We start from the raw sequence: 18,733 nt of genomic DNA, 5'->3' as shown, positions 1-18,733 counted from the left end.
GATGTCTTCAAAATGGCGACTGGGTAGCCTATCAGCATGACGGTCACCTCCACCCGGTAGAAAGAGCGTAACACACAACCAATCGTTCACAGCCAAAATAAACGAAAATAAAAATGACAGGGTGTGGTTTCATAGTGTGTATAAAAGATGTATCGATGATTGAATGTCGATTTTAAAATTGAATAGTTGACGAATCTCGCGTGATCTCTCACCTTTCACCTTCAACCCCTGTCGCCATAAGAAAATGGCTGCCTCATTGCAATGCATCGCGAGGGCTTTGTGTCGTCTATCGCCCTCAATTTTACATCCAGTACGACAATACCAGGTATTATTTTGAATTGTCTTCTTGTCATGAATGCCTGTGGTCGTTTGATGCGTGTTTTTACATGTAGTCAGAAGAAACGCTGGGCGCTGCTACATTGTTGTAAAGCTACCAGTTAATTCAACAGCAATAACAGTGATTGTATTATATAATATAAATTATGGAACAATTAAGTTAAATGGCTGTTTGCTTCGGCTTACGTCCCGTAGCTTATGAACGTTCATGTTAATGACAACCTTTTAAAATAGTGTCGCATACTGTATCTAGCAGCGCGTACAGCGCTAATGTAATGTCTTGAGCGATGTAACGCTATATTTCATAATTACAGGTCATGTAGCCTCAGTGTGTGAAAGGCACATTTAAACTGCCCATATAGTTATGGAGGATGGTTAGCATTTGCGTTGGGCTTCACGTATCCAACACATTTAACCCCAGCGGCCCTTTTAACTGTAGCAGTGCAGTGTGAGGGGTAATACTGTAAGTACTAGTACTACAACAGCGGTGGAAAATGCTCTATTACAAGTCAACGTCCTACATGAAAAATCCTACTACAGTAAAAGTACATACGTATAATGAGTTTGATGTAGTTAAAGTATTACAGTAAAAATACATAGGTATAATGAGTGATGTAGTTAAAGTATTACAGTAAAAGTAGTTGTTTGATACTGAAGGAGCAGTGGAAAGTACAATATTTCCCTTTGGAATGTAGTAGATTGTAAAAAGATCATTTTAAAATTTTAATATTTCAAAACTGTAGAGTACTAAAAGTGTACTTAAGTGTGGTACATGAGTAAATGTATGAAGTTACTTTACATGATTGAATGATTGTAAAGTGGACAACATAGACCTCTTTAACAACAGCCATTTTAACATGCGGAACAGGAAAAACAGTAGGAAATAATAGCAGTAATGGTGGCTGATTGTGTAGGGCACCACTGTGGCTTCCTTGAACACTTGAATGGAACATTCCCCCTACACTCAAAGATCTGTTTTTCTTCTTGTTCCTACAGTACAATGTTTGAGCTTCACTGTGCAGAATGATGTATGTGCAGAGAAGGCTGCTCTCACATTCATCTGCTGAAAGTGGAAAGTTTATCTGTGCAAACTGAAAATCCAGTTGGGGGTGTTTGGTTTGTTGTGATGACAGCAGTGAAATGATTTTGCTTTTGTATGTTCAGTTCTGTCTTCATAGGTTACCTGCAAGAACATGTGTTGGTCTCTCTGCATTCACACTTCAGCGTAAAACTCTCTGCCAGGTAGTATCACTCCAAGATGAGGATGCTGCTCAGATTGCTGACACTCTCACTCGCTACAAAGACAAACCCTGGGATTACTTGGAGAGTGAAGGTATTTACAGAGAAAACCAGTCTGATATTTAGCAGCTACACTTGGTTTAGCTAATAAATCTTTTTCTCCTGACAGAGTACACTGAGAGGTATGGAACCAATCCAGTGTGGACGGGCTACAGGAGGAACCACAAAGGAGGCATCCCCCCACAGAAGACACGCAAGACCTGCATTGTAATATATCTATTTTTATAATTCAGATGTGCTAGTTCCGCATTGCAGCTGTTATTTAGAATTACATCATCGTTTGTTTCTTTAGAGAGGAGACAAGATATGTGGAAACCCATGTCCAGTTTGTCGGGATCCAAACATTATTGTCCATCATCAGGTGGGTTAACCTTTTTAGTGGCATTGTTTTATTCTAATATGAGAAACTGTGAAACGTGGCAAGCAATATATCAGCTCATTTAACAGATATGTCCCTCTACAATTTGTATGGATTAATGCAGAAAACTGCTTTATACTCACTGTGTAGGTTAATGAACAAACTTGGTTCTTTAAAATCTATATGCAAGTTTACAATGTTACAATTATGGCCTAATACTGGTAGTAATTGTATAATTCACCCAATTATTTATCATTTATCATATTTAACATTAGCACAGTTATACTTTTAAGTCCCCCTCCGCTCAAAAAAGGTGTTTTATTTTTTACTTGAATACATTCATCTTCAGAAGGACAGTTGTCATCACAACTGGTCTGGAAGTCAATCATGGTGTTATGAGGAAAGAGGAGAAAGTAGTTCATTCTTTTGGTGGAAAGAGCACAGAGTCAAATTATTCCCAGCAGAGCATTTGTATGTATTGATGTCTGGAGGTGATCTTTAACATAGTCATATGATGTGATATTTAAAGTTAAGCTGCTTGCTCTATTTCCTCTCCTAATCTTAAAAGGTCTTCTCTTGTAGAACGTGAAATTGTTGCAGCAGTTCATAAGCCCCCACACAGGAATGGTGTATGATCCCACTCGAACAGGTAAGTGATGTCACACAGCTATTGATCAAGTCATCAAAGTGAGCACATGTATTGATGCATACAATGTGTTCTGGTGGTTTTTCCAGGTGTGTGTATGAAACAGCAGAAGAAGCTTAATGAGGCAATCAACACTGCACGAGACCACGGTACGTTGCACAACATGTTTTTATAAAGTGCATTGAGGTCTACAGTTCTGGTCTCTGTTGAACCTTGTTTATTTTAAATCTACATTACCTCAAAGCTCTAAAAGGTACTGTAAATTCATGTCTACAATCCCCTACAGTTTTTTTTTAAAGCATGACCATAATGGGTTTAGCCCTTTGGCCTAACCATGTCAGGGCTAAAGCTACATACAACGACAATTTGCTGAAAGTTATTAACGATCCACATCTTGAAAGAACCAATAAAACATTACTGATTACTGACAGGATTATTAGATTGAGTGTTTTTTGCTACTATGCTGGAATCAGAATTTGGAAGGCTAATTTATTTCAGTTGGCAACTTATCTATTAATCATTGCAGCTGTAGACAATACAGCATACTTTTTAAAGTCCATCTTCAAATTCTTGTTAGCAAGGCAGATTTTTACAGTTACATCTTCGCACAAAGTCTAATGATTTCTGTTCTGAAGATTGATTGATGTATTAGAAAACAATCACTAATACTTTCAGTTGTTATTTCAGGCTTGCTTCCTTTTCAAATTCCATACGTGGAATTATCAGTAGAAGACTACTCCAATTCCCATGATGCTGTGGGGTCCACACCACCTCCCCCATCCTTAACCTCCGGTGACACCTGGTATAAATGGTACAGTGAGATAACACCTGATCAGAATGAAGTGGCTAAAGTCAAGAAGATGTACAAGGCGTACTTGAAGTAGAGACTACAGACAAGTCCTTTTGATCAAGCTGTGATGTCATTAATGGAATAACTGTACACATTAAATATGTATGTCATGCACATAAAAATTGCACAATAAAACAAAATGAAAAATTGATTTATTTTATTGTTTGGCTTTAAGATATTAACCACAGACCACTATTCAAGACACGATCTGTATTTATAGAAATGATTTTTATAATTAACACTCCAGTACATTATCTGTTAAACTCCAACCCATTATAGATGTTAGAGTCCAGAAGAAAAACAACAACATTGCAGTTGTTGAGACATGCCGACCAGTCCAGATGGAGTGCAGGTAGCATATGATGGAGGGACAGTGTGGTGTGTCCTGACAGTGGCTCTGTGGGATCATGGGTTGACCTTGTTGATCATGGTCTCTCCTAGGGCCTCCAATACTTCCCGTTTGTAGTCATCAAAGTCTCCATCAATCTGGTTAATAGTACAATCCTCCACCACCGACATCTGGCACTGAGTCTCTGTGATGAGCCGAGCATCGTGACTCACAATGATCACAGCTAGAAGACAGGACAAGGAAGGACAGCCCGTTACCCAAACAGTACTGATGTTGTAAAGCTATGTTGGACAGGTTTGTTATTCATTTGAACGTAGTCTTGCACAGTCCACACACTGTATCTGCAATGTCAATCTTTGGAGTTTTTATTCACTTCCAACATACAGCCTGATCAATACATCCATGGCCTGATTGCACCTGATCTTAGCTTATTACATAGAAATCTGTATATATGTTTGTGGAAGCTCATTTCCATCAGTAAAAGAAAAGATTTTTGAAAATGACAAAAAACAAACAAACTTGTGAAACTCATGGTGTACCAAATCTAAATCGCTTCAGCTTTGGCTTACTATTACAAAACAGTATAATATTGTCTTGTAGTATTTTCATATAGTATGTCATCATTTTGACTTAATGTAAGTGAGTGAGTATGGTTATGTTTTGTTCTTGTGGAAGTGGGCTTCTAGAATATGTTATCTGATCTTTAACAGTGACCACTGGACTCGTCATGTTTTAACCTTTGTTTTTGTCTTCTTTTGTTTGTTTGTTTTTTAACCTTTTAGAACTTATAAACATTTGTTTCATAGTTTTAAATAGGGAAATTGTAAAGCGTCTTTGAGCACCGCATAAAGCGCTATATAAGTTTGATTTATTATTATTATTATTATTTATATATAAGGGAATTTAGAATTAATGTTTCCATTACATAAAATTTCCCACTCACTGTATGTTGATCACTAGTCTTTAAGAACCTAATTAAAGGGATCCTTATATGTTTATATTAAAAAACAACAACAACAAATATCTGCCTATATATAGTGCCAGTCAAAACTTTGTCCAATATGTACTGATATATACATTCTTCTGTCTTTTGGCAAGTAAACATGCTGCATTGTTCTACTTATAATAATGATTAAATTCCCAGTGAAGGTTACTGTTTCAGTGCGCTAATGACATTTTATACAATTAAGTTTAATGTTAAACTGTAAAATACCATGCCTCCATTACATCTGATAACCACATTTGAGAGATCATTGCAAAAAACATGCATTTATGTATATATTCTGTATCTATAAGATTATCAGATAAATTAATATCTGAATTGTTTTACTCCCTAATATCGCTGTCGGACTGGAGAGCTGCGCACACACACTTCAGTTTATGTATTTGTTCATAATATCCAAACTTCCAACATAAATAGTGATAATTACTATTTTTTTCCTTTCAAAAATAATTTCTGAAAGATTGAAATAAAAATGGAACAAGAACACTGTTCCTGTTAATCCATGAGCTGGGAAATGGATACCTCACATGAAACAATGAGCACTCTTGCTGAAGAGCTCCACATACCTCCTTTATATTCATTGATGGCCTCTGATAAAGCATCAATGGACTCAATGTCCAGATTATTAGTGGGTTCATCCTAGAAGATGAAAAGAAGTTATTCACAGAATTCATTCAGGTAGTACATCATCATTTCTGATCAAATGTTTACTGTTTCTCACCAGGATCAGAACATCAGGCTGACGACAGGCAAGTTCAGCAAACACTACTCTGGCCTTCTGACCACCTGTTGGGAGTGCAAATCCAGATGCCACATTATACCATGCCTCTTTCACGCCAGTTTAATGTAAATGTCTGATCATTCATGTTCATACCTGACAGTTTGGAGATCTGAATGGTGTGTGCGTGGCTCTCCAGTCCAAAACGTCCCAGGCACTTCCTGCCGTCCTGGTAGGGAAGGTTGAAGTTCCTCATCAGATACTCTGTGGCCGTCTCCTCCATGTTCAACTGATCAGCATACTGCTGGTTGAAAAAGCCCACTTTCTGCATGTAGAGAGAGAGACATTTATTTTCAGTCCTTAATAACATTTTAATGAAATGAAATAGTATACAATGGTGAATAAAGTAGAAAGGTAGCAGCCAGTTCACTGATTAGCCCTGAGAACAGTGCAGGGATTAAAGCAAAAAAGAAATCTTCTGACTGATTTTTTTTTTCTGGCCGGGTCATAAACTGTTCACCATCTATCTTTTCATAGAAATCCTTTAGCGGCCTCTTCCTAGGATTTAAGGTAAAACAAGGTGGAAACAGCTGAGAAAACGGCAAATTGTTCTCCTGCTGAACTAGATTATATTTCACCCACTAACCATTGCTGCTCTTTTCTAAATGAAATGGAAAAGCTTACAGGCAATAATAAGGCATACTGCAGTCTGTTTAACCACAATGGGGGTCGGAGGTATAAATGTTCAGTAATGGTGTGTGTTTTATTTCATCTCCATATGGGCTTCAGAAAATAGTTATTAACATTATAAAAACTCAAACGGTCCGTCAGACCTTTGTGGTGACACAGAGAGGATTTTTATTTTTTATTTAACTTTATTGCTCTCATGCCTTGATGACAACATCCAGTCTCAGAATATGAAAAAACGTGTAGTTTTTTTCCTATTTGCCAGTGATTTTATATCTTTTATTATTCTAAAGAAAAGAAAATCAAACCATTTTTCAAATTTCTGCTCATCCCTATTTGACCAGGAAAAAGAAAAACAGCTTGTATTTCAATAATGACTCTTCTTGGTGTTTTACTCTGGTAGATTTGATTGCACTTACAGTAACATAACTAGGGTAGTTGTCACCTCCAGTTTTCACCTGGTTCACTGTCTGTGTGAGCAGCACACACTGAGGGCTCAGCTCCTCCACCCATACAGCTCTTTAATACAGAGATCATCAGCATAGCCATAAAAGACTTTGCTTCCTTATACTGAACCAACCAAAACCAAAATAAAGCTACTGCTGTTTTTTAAACAGCACGACAGTGTTTCAGATTCAGAGGTTTGAGGCTGAGCTGCAGGGTTGAGTGGAGGTGTGTGGGGAAGTTTATTTGTGCTGTTGAACGTAACCGCTGTGAAACTATCAGAAAATAACGTTTTATTGATCTGATTCACCGGCTTTCTTACTGTCAGCGCTCCCTCACTTCATTCACTCTCTACCTCGCTCGACCACAGCTAACACAACCCTCCATGCAGCAGTGACACAGCAGTGAAGAGTTGTCACAACTTAACTCAGTAATTTAAATGCAGTAATGGTCTGCTTGCTCCCAAACCCATTTTAACAATTTATTAATATTTGGAAATTGAATCGCAGGCTGTCCATGTCTGTTCTGTGTGTTTGTTGTGATAATAATGTATAGTATCACATTATATATTATTATTATACCTTTGTAATTCTCATCGGATCTGCACTGATCTCATATATGACCTTTTGGCAGTCCAATAGATGGAAATCCGTTGTAGCGATGGAGAACTTTAATCCCTGGAACAGTCACGACTATGGCAGCAACTAATGACTATTTTTCTTTTTGATTAATATATAGATTATTTTGTCAATTATGTGTTTCATAAATTGTCAGGTAATGGTGAAAAATCTCTTTGTTCACAACTCAAAGACATTGTGTCACAGAGGACCCAAAAATAAAAGAAAATATTCACTTCTGAGAACCTGAGAATTTGGAAAGGCACTCCTTAAAAATGACTCAAACAATTAATAGTCAAAATAGTTGATTCATTTAATAGTTCACAACAAATTATCTAATTGTGTCAGCCCTCATCATCATGCCAGCTAGCATATGGCTCAACCTATTTAATGTGGACAATTGAATGTGACTTCATGGTGTGACCACATTGTAACAGTGCACAGAGTGTATTTAAGACTTAAATCAACAGTAAGTTACTCACCAAACGATGATTCTTTCTCATCTCTCCTTTAGTCTGAAAAAAAAAAAAGAATCAATGAGTGAATCATACATTTTTGCATAATTTAATCACTGCAAAATGATCAACATACTTACAGGATTTAATTTCCCAGTGAGCAGTAGCAGCAGGGTACTCTTCCCAACACCATTGGGTCCTACTATGCAAACTGGAGGTAGGGAGGGAAAAAAATCATGTCAGAATTGAAACACACACAATTGCGGAATGGTATAAGAATGAAGTGACCTGCTTGTATCTTTCATGTTTATCTCTATTTAAATCGCTACATCTGAAGTTCTATAGAAGATATTCTAGTGTTGGCAGGGATGATTGAGCCTGATCTGCCCTCTAGTGGATCAACTGCTTAATCTTCCAGGTACACATATGTTTTTGTAGCTGCTTCTTCACACACGTCAATATTATTAAAGTTCCCCTCAAATTAAATTCATATCTCTTGTATACTTACTCCTAGACTCCATGTCAATTCCAAAGTCCACATTCTTGAAGAGAGGTTTCTGACTCTCGTAGCAAAAATCAACACCTACATTAGGGTTAGACAAAGCAAGGCTGAATAAAGGTCTGTATACATAGGATAGTCAAACATATTCATGCAAGGATACTGCAACTTGATATTCATATAGACTGTCTCATATGTGTTTTTTATACTTTTAGCCGAGGAAGGACCAACGTTTTTTTTTAAAATCATTGAAACCATCTGTTCTATCAGAAGGATTAGTGAAATGACTCACACTATCGCATAATTGGGATGGGATAGATGTAGAGCTCTTTTTCTTGTTTAAAATTAATTGATGGGGTTGCATGTGGATTTATATCGTTATGGGATTGTTCAAATTTTTCTGAATTTGGCGCGCAGGTGGTCGAGTGGTTAGAGCGCATGCCATATACGTGTGTGAATGGGTGAATGTGACATGTAGTGTAAAAGTGCTTTGAGTGGTCGAAAGAATAGAAAAGCTCTATATGGGCCTGATTTACTAAAGGTTTGCGTGTGCAAACTTGACATCACCCGCAGAAAAATGTGCAAGCTTATCTTCTAACGCAGCATCCATTTAGTACGTTTGTCATAATGAATATGTGATATGAGACGTTTTAACCCCAGTGTGCAAAATACAGGGAGGAGAAAATGTAAATATGTTATTTAACACACGCATTGTGATTTACCAAATTCGCAGGTAATCTATAAATAAAACCTTTGAAGGACAGGTATTAACCTGCTGCACACTGTGCAGATGACTTCTGTTACTGTAGAGAGGAGGAGACGGAGGCACAATGACAGAATACACACAGGACGAGTTTTTCCACCTGTGTTAATAATTTTGGAGTGGAATATTTTTGGTTTTACTAACATTGACTTTGTCACTAATACTCTCCCATATGTTGGTTTTTCTGGTAATATTAGTTATTGTTATAACTCAATATATTAGTTAACCTCTTCCACTAGAACCTGATCACATTTCATTTTGTTCTTGCAGTTTTCTGCTCGTCCAAACTCTCCATTCAGACACGCAAAACCCTCATTTAAATACTGCTGTCTGTTGCATCTGTTTTCATTTACACAGTTATTCTAGTAGATCACCTGCAAAACTCACGCAAACTAAACGTGCAATCTATTGCACTGTGCACGCAATGTAGTACCCTTTATTTGGGATCTTAATAAATCAGGTCCTATAAGTACAGTCTATTTACCAGTTACTCAACAGTAGAAGACAGAAAATCAATGATAACAACATCAGTATCATGCAAAAGTCAGTGAGCCATGTCTGATAGAGCAACACTGAAAATGTTTGATTTAAAGTTGACAGATATCGGGTTAGATTGTCTTAGTTTTTGAATAACTATGCATGTTTAGGTGGAGAGTTGAAAAACTTTTTTTTTGGCCTTGCTCTAAAAAATTACTGGAGAATTTATTAAACTCCTCTTAGGACGTACTCACACTAGGCGATCGTACCGTGCCCAAGCACGTTTGCCCCCTAAAATCCGGATTATTTGAGTAGTGTGAGTGCAAGTGTACCGTGCTTCAGTACGTTACACTTCCCTGGCACGGTACGGTTGGAAGAGGTGTGCTTAGGCACGGTACATTTGGTCACGCAGGCGCACTAGGGATTAATATTTTTCCCGAAAATAAGACATTTTAAATCCCGGGAAAAGAAGCCAATTTTCTAGGGAATCCTGGGAAATCGATGATTTTTAAAAGGCAACACTAGCTGAGCCCTGTTCATTTAGTGCAACACTAAATGCAACGTGGAGACATTATGCATATATGGGTTCCCAATCAAACCATTTTGTGTATTATTTTATCATTATTAAGGCAAAAGAACTCAATTTATGTCCATCAACATTATAATGAAAAGACTGAAGGCTTAATATTAGTTTGCATCCAGCGTGCTGCGTGGACTTCATTACATCTGCTGCACCGCTGCTACCACAATTATGAAATGCTAAGTTTATTATCTGTGACTGTGACCTTCATAAAAGTCATATTTTACAAATATGCATTATATAAACTAACGAAGTTCATTAAAGTCATTTGGTGACTTCTAAGTCATTAAACTAAGTCTTACTTTTACTGGAGTAAAGAGTTGAATCAGGACGTCTGCTTTTACACAAGTATGTAGTACTGAATACTACACAGGCATGACTCAGAAGAACAAGCTTGCACTTTTTAATCATATTGCGTTGTGTTAATTGATCGGTTGTGTTGTGTTTTACCGGCACACAGCACGCCAACACACACCTGTTCATGTTTTATGAGAGTAAACTGTCTATATGTTTCTGCGCAATGTGTCGGAGGCAACCGTGCTTGAGTACGGTACGGTTGGGATAATGTGAGTGCAGGACAGCGGGGGACAGGGGAGGGGGGACATCCGTGCTTCAGCACGGTACGGAACAACTGGCCCTAGTGTGAGAGATCCCTTAGTAACTGCAAAGACCTTGGGCCTTTTTAAGTTGAGAAAATGTATGTCCAACTCCAAGCAGTTGCTGTACATCATATCTTTGATCATATGGATTAATGACCAAATCTTCTAATGAGCTAGAATTTGTCTCATTTAACATCACACATGATAGGTTCACAACAATACCTGTGATAAAATATTCTCTAGAGATTTGTGACATTTTGTAACTGTAGACTGATAGCTAGGGGATACTTAACCAGAGCCAGGAGGGTGCATGACTAGTTGATTATATTTCAGATTGCCAATGTTAAACGGACTGCACTTATATAGTGCCTTTCTGGTCTTTCGACCACTCAAAGTACTTTTTACAATTTGGGGTTCAGTATGAAGTAAGGACACTTCAACATGTGGACTGGAGGAGCCGGGAACTGAACATCTGATCCTCCAATTAGTGTTTATTGGACAACTAGCTCCTGCTCAGCTACTTGCTTGGTACATGCTTTGGCGGCTTACAGATCATTCAACTCTGCCTGTGAAAATTGGAGACTAGTTTTAAATGTTCTATATTAAATTATGGAGCAATCGGGCGTGCAGGTGGTCGAGTGGTTAGCGCGCATGCCATATACGCAGTCCGCAGTCGCAGTATGACTGGCCTGCACAGAGTCCTGACCTCAACCCGATAGAACACCTTTGGGATGAATTAGAGTGGAGACTGAGAGCCAGGCCTTCTTGTCCAACATCAGTGTGTGACCTCACAAATGCGCTTCTGGAAGAATGGTCAAAAATTCCCATAAACACTCCTAAACCTTGTGGAAAGCCTTCCCCAGAAGAGTTGAAGCTGTTATAGCTGCAAAGGGACCGACGTCATATTAAACCCTTAAGTTCATATGCGAGTCAAGGCAGGTGACCCAATACTTTTGGCAATATAGTGTATCTCAAAGATGTTAAGAGATACTACCTTGAGCAAAGCACGTGCCTCTGGCTTGAGATCTAATTGGCAGGATTTTCACCGACTGCGCAATCAGTGTCTTGCTATGATTCGTAAGGCCAAAACATCTTATTATCTTTCTTCCCTATCCGATTGTAGTGGAAATCAAGCAAACTTTTGGAAGACTGTTAAGACCTTATCTAATTGTCACACTTCAATATTACCAAACCGAGTAACTACTGAGTCTTCCAAAATTTCTGACAAACAAGAAGAGTTTGCAAGAAATGCAAACTGACTATAGAAGTTACATTGACACTCAGCGTAGGAATGGTTGACACTGGCCAAATTGCTAAAGCTTCCTGCATATTTGGTTTGACTGGTGCCGCCTCAATACCGCTTGCTCTTGACATGCGTGTTTCAAAGTTTCAAAATAACTTAAAAATACAAGGATGACTATTTTTCTTGTTTCCACAATACCAGACCTATTACTATTATAAGGTTTTGTCTTTTCTTTCTACAGGCATCACATGGAAATGTCAGCCATTAAAGAGGGCGAGAAAAAGGAGGGGTTTGACATACAAAAATGATCTTCTTACTGTGTAGTCCTAGTATAGGTGGAGAGAGAGGTGGAGGGTTGGGAAAGGTGAACTTGACTGTGTACTCTTTAGGCCTCTTTAGCAGCTCTGTGGCATCCTGGCTCTCCTCCTCCTGAGCTCCCTTCTTCTTGCCTTTCTGTTGCTTTCTGGTCAGGGCCTCCTTAGTCTGCTTCTCCTGAGGGACACATTATAAAAACCCGCAAAAATGTGTTGTTTCATACTTCCGTTTTTTGGTGGGGGCTTATTCAGGGAGCTGAACAGTTATACTCACAGCCTGTTTGGTGGACTTGCCACCAGCCTTCAAATCCTTAAGTTTCTTCTCCTGTTTGTCGTATTGTTTCTGGAGTTCTTTTTGTTTCTGCACATACATCTTCTTGAAGGTCACTTGGGAAAGCCAAAGAAAGCACAAGATAATGCAAAGAAAGATCTCTCCTGTTAGAACTTAGCTTTGAGTCTCTCACCCTGACTGTTCCTGTTCTGTTATTTCTTCTGTAATTGTGTGAGAGCTATTATGTTATCTTATCTAATATCTTGCTCTTTTTTTGGCGTCTAACTACTTCTGTTTAATTTGTTATACAAACTTTGAACGTCAAAATGGCAACGTCAGGAAATCTCCTTAAGGAGATGTATGCTTGAGATGTACTACTACTTTTCTTTACTGTAGCATGTTTGAATGATTTTATGTTATTTCTCAAAAACTAAAAGTTATGGTTAATAACTCATGTACTGTGAAGCCTATCAATACAATATTTGCAGTGTGTTCCTTGGATGATGCCGAGTGGATTGATATAGGCCATGCCCAATTCCTATTCATAAAACCTTTTTTTGCTTCTGTTGGCACATATTTCTTCTAATCTTCACCAAACTTGGTATATACAATGTGTAAATGATGCCGAACAAAACCTATTAGTTCATTTTTGGACACCACTTAAGATTTGTCTGTAATTGGTTATCAAAGTTCTTGGGGTGTGGCCTGATGCACCCAAGTGGCCATAACTCTTCAACACTGAATTGGATTTCAATCAAATGTGGGTATGTTGCACATAAAGTCACATTACACAAGTGTGTAACATTTCATTTGTTTTACCCACAGAGGTTGCTAAAGTAAAATTATAACATGATATTTCTGCAATTCTGTTGAAATCAAACTTGAGAATCTGCACAACATACTGAACTATGGCACCAATAACCCCACCTTGTGGCCATTATTGAAACACCACCATACTGCTTAATAACTGCCATATCTCTTAAATGTAATATCTGATGGTAACCAAATTCAGCAATGTTGTGCAGATGGGGATGCTGAACAAGTCTGTAGCCTTTGATACAATTTCACTTGTAGGTGGTGCTACAAGATTTCAAAACATTACAGCTGGAGTAGCAGCCAACAGCTCTCACACACACAATTTCTTGAGAAATTACAGAACACAGTTATTATTCATTTCATCATATTCCTATTATATTAACTGTAAGAGCACTACAAAAATAAGTAATAAAATGGCTAGAAAAAAACCTTCTAATGTATAACAATACACTCCACTCCATACTTACAGTAGTTCCCTCTGTAATAGTAGAGTTTCTGGTTGTCTAAGTGGATTATATCTGTACACACTTCATCAAGGAAACTCTGGTCGTGGGAAACTATGAGAAGAGTTTTCTTCCAGCCTTGAAGGTAGCTGTAGGAATAAAACAGATCATCAGTCTATTTAAAGGATAAGTCAGGAAATCTCTTGTAACTATCAGACAGCTACATCAAATAATTAGCCTTTTTCACCCTGCAGTTATATGACTGAGATGTGTGTAGCATATTGAAACAGATCCATAAACAAGACTAAAATAGTTTGCCGTTTTCACGTCAAAGTTCAATCAGATATAACGCTGCTCTGTTAGTGGGGCTGCAAACTGTTAAGGACTGCATAGTGATTTTTATTGAATTATTTTCATTCATCTTTAGATTATTTCCTAATCGTTTTGTCCATATATGTAAATTGTGGGGAAAAAACAAACACTCCCTAAGCCCAAGATGCTACCTTATTTTGTCCCCACCAACAATCCACAACCCAAAGATTTTAGGTTTACTATCATAGAAGACTAGAGAAACTGGAAAATATCCTCATTTGAAAAGCTGGAACCAGATAATTTGGAGTAATATTTGTATGATTGACTAATCATTTAATCATAAGTTTAAAGCTAGTGGTGTTTTGCAAATATGTTTTTTAGCACATGCAGTGTGATTTACCAAACTCGCAGGTAATTTTGCTGACGGTAGCTGATATATAAATAATACTTTTCCTGGGCAGGTTTTAACCGACTGTGCACAGATGACTGCTGTTACTGTAGAGAGGAGACGGAGGAACAATGACAGAATACGCAAAGGACGGATTTTTACCACCCGTGTTAATATTTCTGGAGTAGAATATTTTTGGTTTTACTAACATTGACTTTGTCACAAATACTCTCCCTTATGTGAGTTTTTCTGGTACTTTTTGTTTTTGTTATAGCTCAATACATTTAAATACTGCTGTCTCCACCCTGTTGCATCTGTTTTCATTTAAGCAGTTATTCTTAGTAGATCACCCACAAAACGCACACAAAATAAACGTGCAATCTATTGCACTGTGCGCAATGTAGTACCCTTTATTTGGGATCTTAGTAAATCCGGCCCTTGGAGTAAAAAATAGAAGTAATCGGTGGTTCACCTCAGATACACTATATTGCCAAAAGTATTCACTCACCCATCCAAATAATTGAAATCAAGTGTTCCAATCACTTCCATGGCCACATGTGTATAAAATCAAGCACCAAGGCATGCAGACTGTTTCTACAAACATTTGTGAAAGAATGGGTCGCTCTCAGGAGCTCAGTGAATTCCATCGTGGTACTGTGATAGGATGCCACCTGTGCAACAAGTCCAGTCGTGAAATTTCCTTGCTCCTAAATATTCCACAGTCAACTGTTAGTGGTATTATAACAAAGTGGAAGTGATTAGGAACGACAGCAACTCAGCCACGAAGTGGTAGGCCACGTAAAATGACGGAGCGGGGTCAGTTGCCTTCAGATTAGCTCAAGAACAGTGCATAGAGAGCTTCATGGGATGGGTTTCCATGGCCGAGCAGCTGCATCCAAGCCATACATCACCAAGTGCAATGCAAAGCGTCAGATGCAAGTGTGTAAAGCACGCTGCCACTGGACTCTAGAGCAGTGGAGACACGTTCTCTGGAGTGATGAATCCCGCTTCACCATCTGGCGATCTGATGGATGAGTCTGGGTTTGGCGGTTGCCAGGAGACCGGTACTTGTCTGACTGCATTGTGCCAAGTGTAAAGTTTGGTGGAGGGGGGATTATGGTGTGGGGTTGTTTTTCAGGAGCTGGGCTTGGCCCTTTAGTTTCAGTGAAAGGAACTCTGACTGCTTCAGCATACCAAGACATTTTGGACAATTCCATGCTCCCAACTTTGTTAGAACAGTTTGGGGATGGCCCCTTCCTGTTCCAACATGACTGTGCACCAGTGCACAAAGCAAGGTCCATAAAGACATGGATGAGAGAGTTTGGTGTGGATGAACTTGACTGGCCTGCACAGAGTCCTGACCTCAACCCGATAGAATACCTTTGGGATGAATTAGAGTGGAGACTGAGAGCCAGGCCTTCTCGTCCAACATCAGTGTGTGACCTCACAAATGCGCTTCTGGAAGAATGGTCAAAAATTCCCATAAACACTCCTAAACCTTGTGGAAAGCCTTCCCCAGAAGAGTTGAAGCTGTTATAGCTGCAAAGGGTGGACCGACGTCATATTAAACCCTTAAGTTCATATGCGAGTCAAGGCAGGTGACCCAATACTTTTGGCAATATAGTGTATCTCAAAGATGTTAAGAGATACTACCTTGAGCAAAGCACGTGCCTCTGGCTTGAGATCTAATTGGCAGGATTTTCACCGACTGCGCAATCAGTGTCTTGCTATGATTCGTAAGGCCAAAACATCTTATTATCTTTCTTCCCTATCCGATTGTAGTGGAAATCCAGCAAACTTTTGGAAGACTGTTAAGACCTTATCTAATTGTCACACTTCAATATTACCAAACCGAGTAACTACTGAGTCTTCCAAAATGTCTGACAAACAAGAACAGTGTGATGCCTTTAATAAGCACTTTGTTGCTGCAAGTTATTTCTTTGAGAAATCTGGTTTATCAGCTATTGACTCGGTTTGTGATGCTCCTACTATCTCAGTTAGCTCTAGGCCCTGTAGTTTGTCGTTTAGGGCCTTCTCTGGTCAGAAAGTATTTGAAGCCCTTGGTCCTTAAAAGTCTACCGGGGCTGATCAGTTGGACCCACTACTTTTACTACTAGCTGCTCTTGTTATAACTGATGCTTTTTTTAAAATTTAACTTTAATGACTGGAAGTAATCCAACTGTGTGGAGCTTTCATTTCTCCATTGCACAAAGGTGGTCCTGTGAACCACTTAAATAATTATCACCCAATCTTTAAACTGCATTGTTTGGCTAAAATATTAATAGTCTTTTGCAAATGTTTTTATCTACTTTTAATATTTTAAATCTTCATCAGTCTGGCTATAAGTCTGCACACAACACTTTGACAGCAACAACTAAAGTTGTCAACGATATTGTCCATGCTTTAGATAAAGACTGGTCTGTGCTGCTCTTATTGTTGACCTATCTAAGGCATTTGACACAGTGGACCACTCGTTACTTTTAAAGCACGTTGAAACCATTGGTTTTGACAGGAAATCCCTTAATTGGTTCAAAAACTATTTATCAGACAGATTTCAAGCCGTGCTGGCTGATGGTTGTCAATCACATTTTTTAAGTGTATTAAAAGGGGTTCCTCAAGGATCCACCTTAGGCCCTATTTTATTTACTCTTTATATTAATGATTTTAGTATTGGCATAGCAAATAGTACAATTCATCAGTATGCTGATGACACAATCACCTCTTCAGTCGCCCCCTCTGCTGATCTAGCTCTTAAAAACCTACTGTGTGATTTTCATATTATAGAGCAAGCTCTGATTTACCTTAAATTATAAATTAATCCCAAAAAGACAATATACATGTTATTCACAAGATTGTCAACTTCGTTGCTTATAGACAGTTGTATATCTATATTGAATGGGACTCCTATTGAAAGTGTTTCCAATTACAAATATCTGGGCATCTGGATAGATGATAAGCTGTCTTTTAAAATTCATATCTCCGAACTAACTTACAAACTAAAGAGTAAATTATCATTCTTTTTTACCTGCTCTAGATTATGGGGATGTGATCTACATTCATGCTGCTCTCTCAACATTGAAGCCCCTTGATGCAGTGTATCATTCTGCACTCTGTTTTATTACAGGTGATAGGGTTAGAATCACTGTGTTCTTTATGACAAAGTTGGATGAACATCTTTATCTGTAAGGAAGGAACAGCACTGCATGATTTTTATCTACAAGGCCTTGCTGCATGTTTTACCTGTCTATCTTACCAGTTTAATCTCATTTAGAACTTGTAACTTGCACACTCGTTCACATGAGACCTTGATTTTAAACATTCCCAATGTAAGGACTGAATTGGGGAAGACTGCTTTTCAGGTCTATGCCCCTCAGAAGTGGAATCACTAACAGCGTGTTCTTGAACTAGATGTCTTATTTCTTTGGATAGTTTCAAATGCCTATTGTTCAATGTTCTGCAGTCTGAATGTAACTGTGAATTATGATCCTATTGTGTATGTTAATTCATGTGTTTTGTAATCAGGGCGTCATTGGAAAAGAGAGCTTGCTCTCAATTGACCTTCCCTGAATAAATAAAGGATTCAATCAATAATCAACTAATCACTACAGCTCTAGTTCACTTCCACCATCCAGACATTTTCTGACATCAGCTGACTTAAATATCTCCCTTCCATTCTAAACAGGACCATTGATATGATACAGAGAAACACTTTAGATCAAAAAGCTGGTTTATACTTGTTGAGCCAGATGACAGCATTCAGGTCCAAGTGGTTGGTGGGTTCGTCCAGCATCAAGAGAGTGGGTTCCATGAACAGAGCTCTGTGGGTACAGAAGGTGAGAGTTAGTGAAGAAGAGCTTAGTTATGACAAGTGTTGGCTAGTATGACCAAAAGTTTGCACAACGGTATCTTTTAAAATTCAGGCAGTTTCAAGGCACATCACTTTTTTTTTGCATGACTCAGGTTTTATATAGGAGGATTATAGAGTGTACGTAAATCACTTCAAAAGTAGGTTGCTGAGTCTGAATCAAAGTAAACACATGAACTAGCTGCCTGCAGCATATGCATATGCATAGAGATCTACACTACCGGTCAAATGTTTTAGAACACCCCAATTTTTCCAGTTTTTTATTGAAAAAATGTTTTCAAGCTTACCATCTTGGTCTTTTTTCCCAAGGTAGTTCTGACATAGCTTGGACTTATGTTTTGGGTCATTATCTTGCTGTAGGATGAACCCCTGACCAACTACATGCATACCAGAGGGTTCTG

General features: G+C 38.4%; 2 protein-coding genes across 4 annotated transcripts in view; one reads left to right on the top strand and one right to left on the bottom strand.

The window, feature by feature from the left end:
• The first annotated feature begins 84 nt into the window (after positions 1–84).
• Positions 85–3,640, top strand: mrps18b (mitochondrial ribosomal protein S18B). Its single transcript, XM_062435351.1, has 7 exons — positions 85–325; positions 1,501–1,669; positions 1,745–1,842; positions 1,928–1,996; positions 2,576–2,642; positions 2,729–2,788; positions 3,327–3,640. The coding sequence occupies exons 1-7, from the start codon at positions 245–247 to the stop codon at positions 3,521–3,523; spliced, it is 741 nt and encodes a 246-aa protein (XP_062291335.1). The 5' UTR covers positions 85–244; the 3' UTR covers positions 3,524–3,640.
• The window catches only part of abcf1 (ATP-binding cassette, sub-family F (GCN20), member 1), a 31,437-nt gene continuing 16,335 nt past the window's right edge, over positions 3,632–18,733 (bottom strand). For all 3 annotated transcript variants that reach the window (XM_062435346.1, XM_062435348.1, XM_062435347.1), the window contains 11 exons: positions 18,202–18,285; positions 13,792–13,916; positions 12,512–12,624; positions 12,241–12,415; positions 8,271–8,345; positions 7,903–7,973; positions 7,790–7,822; positions 5,716–5,884; positions 5,563–5,627; positions 5,408–5,480; positions 3,632–4,061 (listed from right to left, as the gene is read on the bottom strand). In XM_062435346.1, the coding sequence (XP_062291330.1) occupies positions 3,895–4,061; positions 5,408–5,480; positions 5,563–5,627; positions 5,716–5,884; positions 7,790–7,822; positions 7,903–7,973; positions 8,271–8,345; positions 12,241–12,415; positions 12,512–12,624; positions 13,792–13,916; positions 18,202–18,285 (1,150 nt within the window). In that variant the 3' untranslated portion in view covers positions 3,632–3,894. The remainder of the gene's footprint in view (positions 4,062–5,407; positions 5,481–5,562; positions 5,628–5,715; positions 5,885–7,789; positions 7,823–7,902; positions 7,974–8,270; positions 8,346–12,240; positions 12,416–12,511; positions 12,625–13,791; positions 13,917–18,201; positions 18,286–18,733) is intronic.

This window comes from Scomber scombrus, chromosome 16, assembly GCF_963691925.1.
Source record: "Scomber scombrus chromosome 16, fScoSco1.1, whole genome shotgun sequence".
In the NCBI taxonomy this organism is placed as follows: domain Eukaryota; kingdom Metazoa; phylum Chordata; class Actinopteri; order Scombriformes; family Scombridae; genus Scomber; species Scomber scombrus.
The sequence above is the reverse complement of the archived record's forward strand: the minus strand, read 5'-3'. Positions and strand labels throughout refer to the sequence as shown.